The sequence below is a fragment of the Xenopus laevis genome, chromosome 9_10L, assembly GCF_017654675.1.
Source record: "Xenopus laevis strain J_2021 chromosome 9_10L, Xenopus_laevis_v10.1, whole genome shotgun sequence".
Classification (NCBI taxonomy): Eukaryota; Metazoa; Chordata; class Amphibia; order Anura; family Pipidae; genus Xenopus; species Xenopus laevis.
The window spans coordinates 25,479,087-25,486,765 of NC_054387.1; the positions used below are offsets into that span (position 1 = coordinate 25,479,087).

The 7,679-nt window shown below is 36.9% G+C and overlaps 1 protein-coding gene across 2 annotated transcripts in view; it reads right to left on the minus strand.

Annotated features, from left to right (window-relative positions):
- Nucleotides 1–788: 788 nt before the first annotated feature.
- The window catches only part of cbx4.L (chromobox 4 L homeolog), a 17,152-nt gene continuing 10,261 nt past the window's right edge, over nt 789–7,679 (minus strand). The window contains exons 3-5 of one of the 2 annotated variants that reach the window (XM_041577102.1): nt 4,314–4,379; nt 3,566–3,629; nt 789–3,184 (exon numbers count right to left, since the gene is read on the minus strand). In XM_041577102.1, coding sequence (XP_041433036.1) covers nt 1,913–3,184; nt 3,566–3,610 — 1,317 coding nt within the window. In that variant the 5' untranslated portion in view covers nt 3,611–3,629; nt 4,314–4,379 and the 3' untranslated portion in view covers nt 789–1,912. Of the gene's footprint in view, nt 3,185–3,565; nt 4,225–4,313; nt 4,380–7,679 lie in introns of those variants that run through there. The other variant, XM_041577101.1, reaches the window with a different exon arrangement.

Here is a 7,679-nt window from a genome sequence, read left to right on the forward strand (position 1 = left end):
AAATAGCTTTCATTTGAAGCAATGTAGATGGTTCTTTACAGTGAGGACAGCGAGGTTGTGGAATGCAAAGCCGGGTGATGGCTGATTCTGTTAATGCCTTTAAGAGTGGCTTGGATGATTTCTTAGACAGACACAATATCAAAGGCTATTGTGATACTAAACTCTATAGTTAGTATAGATATAGATATACCCATATCTATACTATATATAGTATAGATATGGGTATATATCATTTATGTGAAAGTATGGAAGGGTGTGTGTATGGATATCGGGTTATCGTTTGGAGGGGTTGAACTTGATGGACTTTGTCTTTTTTCAATCCAATTTAACCATGTAACTACTGTATGTGCAATAGTAGCTATTTGATTGGCTTCCTATTCAAATGAAAAGGTCAGGATATATGGTATCTTAAAAATAAGTCTAAAACTGGCGATACACAAAGAGATCCGAGCGAGAGGATCTTTCCCCGATATGCCCACCAACGGCAGGGCTATATCGGGGTAATCCGAACATTCTGGTCTAGGGCCGAACAATTGGATTACAACAAGGAGCAATGGGCTGGAACAATGAAACCTTCCCCATCTATATAGTCATATCAATTGGAAAAACCCGTCGGTAGCCCAACATACACGGGCAGATAAAATGCCGAAGTGGTGCTGTAATCCAAAACACAGAGGGATTATGTATAATGCATTGTTAGAACAGTATCCTGCTAAATATTTCAGAGGTGCGTCTTAAAGGGGACTTAAAAAGACATAAAAAGACATAAAAAGCTGTATAATAAATCCTGTTTTAAAACATGAAATCTAAATTTATTTTGAATATGTAAAAGTAACAATAATTAAATATACCTGTATATTGTCTTCCATGCCTCAGACAAAGCAAACACTTTTTACTTTCCATTCTGCACTTCCTAGATGTCACTACGTTCCTCACAATCCACCCTCGCTACACACTCTCTATCATTGTTTAGCCTGTGCATGGGCTTGGGCATTCTAGCACATACACAAGATTTTGGGATGATACAAACCTTGTCTTAAAAGTTGTGTCCACAAAATGGCACCTAGTTGCTTGATTGCTAATTTCAAGATTGAAGGAAATAAGATTTTTAAAAATGTATATTGTGTAAGTATTACAAGTTTATTTTGCTTGACTAATATGATGGAAAAGGTTCTGGAATTATTTCTTAGGGTGACAAGTCCAATATAAGCACTACTAAAGGAACAATTAGTGACCATGCCTGTGGACCGTGTAAGTCTGCAAATGAATAGCACAAATACATACTAAAGCAAGACTTGGAAACACTGTCCTTTTTATAACCCTGTATTATAATTACACAATACAATATTTTACACATGGAGGATTTGTACCAGAACCTGGATATATCCAGACATTATACAGCCTTATGCTGCTCACATAACAATTCTCCATTACATTTTTACATCCAAACAGCTACAGGAAGCATTTACAATTCTAATAGCAGCATATACTAGAAAGAGCGCTGTCATTTTTTGCAAACAAAATATAAATAAATTTAAAAAAAAACCACAAGGTATAAAGTCTACCCTCTTCATGTGTATAAGAAGGTGGAACACTGAAACATGGACTGCTAACACCAGTCTCCCAGACAAAACAATTGAAAAGCTGATAATTTCCAAGTATAAATATAAAATAAATAAACATAATTATTAACCTAATTTTCACTCAAAACAGATTTAGATGTAAGTGCTTTGTCATGGTGATCCTTGGATGGCACATAAGTTATTATCCAGCCACAGTTAGGCACTTCTAGCAACTATACATGTCCATAGGGAAGATTAAAAATCATGTTAATAGGGCTGGAAAGAGTCAAAAAATATGCAGTTTAAAATTTGCAGTTCAGAAGAAAACAGTGTTTCCCAGCATATAGGAATCACACTGTTATATATTCCTTAAAAGTTACAGTAAGGCAATTGGCTGTGACATCTGTAATTACAATATTCCCAAAGAAAGGTTTAAATTCAGACTCACAAACATCCACATCAACTGACTGAGAATTCTGAGTAACTTGGACCTCAGGTTTGTCTACCTCTTGGTCACTGTCACACCGAGACTTCACACAGCGCAGGTCTATGGGTTCGTCCAAGTCGGAGTCTATGAGAATGATATCCGGTTCCTGTAAAGGTACATTTAACGGGGTCAGACCTCCCTTGCATTCCAGTGTGCTGGGAGCACTCACACTCTGAGATGTAAAAGCCTTCTTACAAAGCTCCTTGTCCCCATTAGCTTCAGACAAACAACGTTTTCTTGGATTAGTATAAACCATATCATTGTAGGGCTCCCCCGCATAAACAGGAGATCTGGTCCTATTTGATAAAGGAACATAGTTACTCTTTGTGGTGAGCTGCATGGGTTGATCATGTAAAAATTCACTGGTGGTAGAATAAGTCCTCCTGAGGCCTGTAAGCTGTACTGACCCTTTGTCCACACTTCCATTGCCTTCATGGATCTTTACCCTGGATTCCGCTCGCTTCTTCCAATGCTCTATTTTTCCTTCCTGGGCTTTGCACGCTTTGTCCCCATTGAGGGCACCAGAGGACTCTAACTTTCTCCTCACATCTCTCATGTCACAGTCCTCCTCTGAAGACTTTATTTTTACGGATTGTATACCATTTTCCATATATTTGCTCATAACTATCACAATTCTTCCATTCTTATTTTTATTTTTCACAATTTTCATCTTCCCTCCAATACCATTGCTTGGCAGTTCCTTTGAAGGACTACTGGATACTCTGTTAGAGAGGCCATTTCTTTCCGGCCCATTTAGAACTGGATCTGTACAATTCTTCATTTGAGTCCCCACATCTGCAGCTTCTGAGTGTGTCCAGGAATCTCTAGGCCTGTTTCTGGCATCAGTACGGATTTGAAACTCTTTTCCCAAGGCATACTGTTCATACAGCTTAGGATCGGGTTGGTAGTGATGATGTTTCTTGCTGTTGAGCTGATAATAGTATTTCTTCTTGTTACTGGAATGATGTTTTTCACTGTGGTCCTTGCTACTGGGCTGGTACTGGTGGTGTTTTTTACTGTTTAGCTGATATTGATGACTTTTGGGAATATGCCCTAGGTCCAACTTGGTTTGGTTTTCACCAGAGGAATCATGAAGTCCACTCAAGGCATTGGAGCGGCGAGCAAATGATGGCATCTATAACAATTAACAAATTATACTGTATTTAGAATTTTAAAATGTCATGTTAATTTGCCAAAATAAAGGGGTTACTTTTAATCATATTAACCAAAACTGAATGTCTATCTGGTGCACACAGATATAAAATGACCAAAAACAACATAATTTACTCTATGTATACTCATTTGCTACTGCTGTTGCTTGCATCCAAGGTTGGATCATTATGAAACAAATGCAGAAACAGCTTATATGTTCTGGTTTTATTATTATTTAATAGTCTATTTTCAATGCTTCCAGAATATTTGCTTATATTAATATTTCAGTAAGTTAACAGAACATACAGTAAACACATACAAAACATGTTAGAGACAAATTCAAGTCCCCTACAATATAACTTACAGAAACAATATGTTTTGGCTTTGGTCCACGTTTCCTGTATCCCATGAGCTGCTCTTGCCTTCCCCTGTGAATGAATGATGCAGTATAATACAGTATATTCCCAAGCATTCAACGAGAATTCTGCAGATACAGAGTTAACACAGCAGCAACTATGCTTTAGAAAAACTATAAAACTAATATACATTAGTAAAGATATGTTCAATACATAATAATGCAAGACTGAGTGAAAAAATGGCTGCATGTGGTCTGAAGCAAGTCAGAACCTGCTGGCAGTTGGTTTTGCCTCGTGTGGCATGAGAGAAAATAGGAAAGAGCTTCTTAGTGGTTATGGGTACGAATGCAAACTCCATGCTAATGATCTCATTAGGATGCACAGTGTGGTGTACATGCTATCCAAGGCAGGGGAGCTCCTGTTCCACAGACTGTTTACTTAATGTCAGCATTAGCCAATAGTGGTTCTTTGGAGCGGGGGAGGAGTGAAGTGTTTCCTCATAACCTGGCAGTGGAACCACCTCCCTTCCCCCACTTCTTGAATTATAAACCTTTTAGGGACAAAGTGACAAAGCACTGTACTTGGAATATGGCAGGTATGCCTCTCCATAAATCCAGAGAGATGTAGCATACTTGCATCACTGATTTAAAAATTGCCTGGGTATGCAAGGAGCAGGCTATTTTAAAATATTATTTTTCTCTTTCAGGAGATAAAATTGGCAGCATTGGGGGTTCCCAAGTATGTACCCATTCTCACCTGTTCTGAAAGGCAACCAGTAGCCTTGGATCCAAAATATTTTCCTCTGGCTCCCATGTGTTATATCTGTGGGAATATAAACATAGATTATTACTATTACTAAATTTTGTTTTCTTCTAAAGGGAAAATTGCTCACAGACGTGATTATAGTACTAATACAAGGAAGAGTTCACAGGAGCAGTAAAGAACTGACGGAGTGAGCCCATTAGCAGGGAATCTGCATGCCGGTGTGTCCTAAAAGAACCGCTCTGGCCGCGGCATACAACAACTTGCAAAAAATCAGGGACGGACTCCACCGGAACAGTAGAAACTCAGGGAACCAGCATTAAAACCGTAAATGCTTTATTAGATATAGATTAAAATCACCAGCGGGCAGGGGATGTGCGCTTGACGCGTTTCGTGACCATTATGTCACTTCATCAGAAGCATGAGTGCCCTCTGTCGGGCTCACACTAAAATAACACACATCGTTAAAATCAAATGAAAACACCTGAGCAAAAATCACGTAGCGTGCATTTGCACCAAGTAGAAAAATCTATTATATATCAGAAATGTAAACTTTTTAAGCAGTCCACTACAGTATGAATATAGATCCATTAATTCAATACAACATAATTAAATATTAAACTTTGAATATTAAATTTTGAAAAAAAATTTTTTTGAAAAATCTGAAAAATCAAAAAATATAAATATATAAATATATGTATGTAATGAAAAATCAGACATTATTGAAAAGGAAAAACAACAAAGACATAAATAAATACAAAAGAGTATACACTTCTATGTACATAAACAAATATGCAAAGGAAATTCCTATAGTACAAAAAGTACAAAAAACATGAAAATATTTATATATATAAATAAATAAATATATACATATAAAGGGGGGGGAGGCAAAGAAAAAAGAAAGAGAAAAAGAGAGAAACGGTAAGAGGAAGCAAAGCTAATGATCAATGAAACAATTTAACTCCCACTCCCTGTTCAACCCATTTGGAGAAACAGTACCCAATCTGTATATCCACATTGCACATTGGATTTACCACTCCTTAGAAAAGAAGCAATGTGGATATACAGATTGGGTACTGTTTCTCCAAATGGGTTGAACAGGGAGTGGGAGTTAAATTGTTTCATTGATCATTAGCTTTGTTCCTCTTACCGTTTCTCTCTTTTTCTCTTTCTTTTTCTTTGCCTCCCCCCCTTTATATATATATGTATGTATGTATGTATGTATGTATGTATGTATGTATATATATATATATATATATATATATATATAAATATTTTCATGTTTTTTGTACTTTTTGTACTATAGGAATTTCCTTTGCATATTTGTTTATCTACATAGAAGTGTATACTCTTTTGTATTTATTTATGTCTTTGTTGTTTTTCCTTTTCCTTTTCAATAATGTCTGATTTTTCATTACATACATATATTTATATATTTATATTTTTAGATTTTTCAGATTTTTCAAAAAAATTTTCAAAATTTAATATTCAAAGTTTAATATTTAATTATGTTGTATTGAATTAATGGATCTATATTCATACTGTAGTGGACTGCTTAAAAAGTTTACATTTCTGATATATAATAGATTTTTCTACTTGGTGCAAATGCACGCTACGTGATTTTTACTCAGGTGTTTTCATTTGATTTTAACGATGTGTGTTATTTTAGTGTGAGCCCGACAGAGGGCACTCATGCTTCTGATGAAGTGACATAATGGTCACGAAACGCGTCAAGCGCACATCCCCTGCCCGCTGGTGATTTTAATCTATATCTAATAAAGCATTTACGGTTTTAATGCTGGTTCCCTGAGTTTCTACTGTTCCGGTGGAGTCCGTCCCTGATTTTTTGCAAGTACTAATACAAGGACCCTACACACAGGGCCGGGCCAAGGTAGTTTGGCACCCTAGGCAAGGGATTCAATCAGCGCCCCCCACTTACTGGGTTTTTAGTAAAGAAAGCTTACAACACATTCATGATTGAAACTTTCAATTTATATAAATATGTAAGGTGCCAGTGACAAAAGTATTTACCGTAACACAATGGACTGGCTTGGAATTGTACTCTGCTTGCATCTTCATCATAAGATAATAAAATCTTTTGTAATAAGAAATGACTGATCACAATATATATAATAAGGTAAAATACATGAGAAGTATTGTAATTAAAAAAATTATATAACAAACAGTGAAAGCAATGGATGCCAGAAAGCAGGCCACACTTCCGCACAGTATAATTAATAAAAGTCGTAGTTCGCCTTCGATTAAACCTTTAAGATAATGGTATATTGATAACCAACAAAGAGTGAGGTTTGAGGCCCAGTCAGAGGACAGACTGATGATTTACAGTTAAGGCACACTGAATTCTTATGAACAGCCCCTTACCCCCAAATTACAGCACACACATAACACTAATCAGATCTAGCTCGACAACCCCCAGTCACAGCACACTCAGTTGCCCCCTCTGTGGCCCAGATAACCAGATATAATTAATAAACGTGCCAGCTGCTATCAGTCAGCCACATAATATTAGCCCCCCTTCTTCATTGTCCCCATTTACCAGTGCCAGCACCCATCATATGGCTATATGTACCCGTGCCAACAGCAAACTCCATCATATCATTATCCCCAATCTGTGCCAGCAGCAGCTAAAAATCCATCATACTGTCCCCAATTATCTGTGTGCCTATGCCAACAGCAGCCAAAATATAGCCCCAAATGTGTACCTGTGACAAAATACCTCCACGTGGTCCCAATTTGACATGTTCTATGCCCTGAAATTTAATATGGGAAAAATCGCCCCCATGTCTGCGCATAATGTGTTTACCAATAGCAGATGTTCTTTTATTTGAAAAGTTTGTTTCTTCTATTTTATCCAAATCTATGGGTATTAGATGCTCTCTTACTCTCTCTTTCAGTGACCTGTATGTTCTGCCCACATATTGAACACCACAACTACAAGTCGCTAGGTAGATGAGGCCCCTTGAATCACAATTTATATAACTTTTTATGGGAAACGTCTCTCCTGATGTCATACTCTTAAAAAAAATCTTGAACTAGTATATGTTTGCACACTTTACATCTATTTTTCCCATATTTAAACGATGTGTAAACACATTATGCGCAGACACGGGGGCGATTTTTCCCATATTAAATTTCAGGGCATAGAACATGTCAAATTGGGACCACATGGAGGCGATATCAAGAAAATAATCGATCAAAGGGAAATTTATTGGATATTTATGCTAAAGACTAGGCATCAACATGGTCTCAATAATGACTGGGAAGTAACATGTTTTTCCAGCCATAATGTGTGTATAACAACCCATAAATGTGCACACTTGATTACCTAAAAGTGAATAA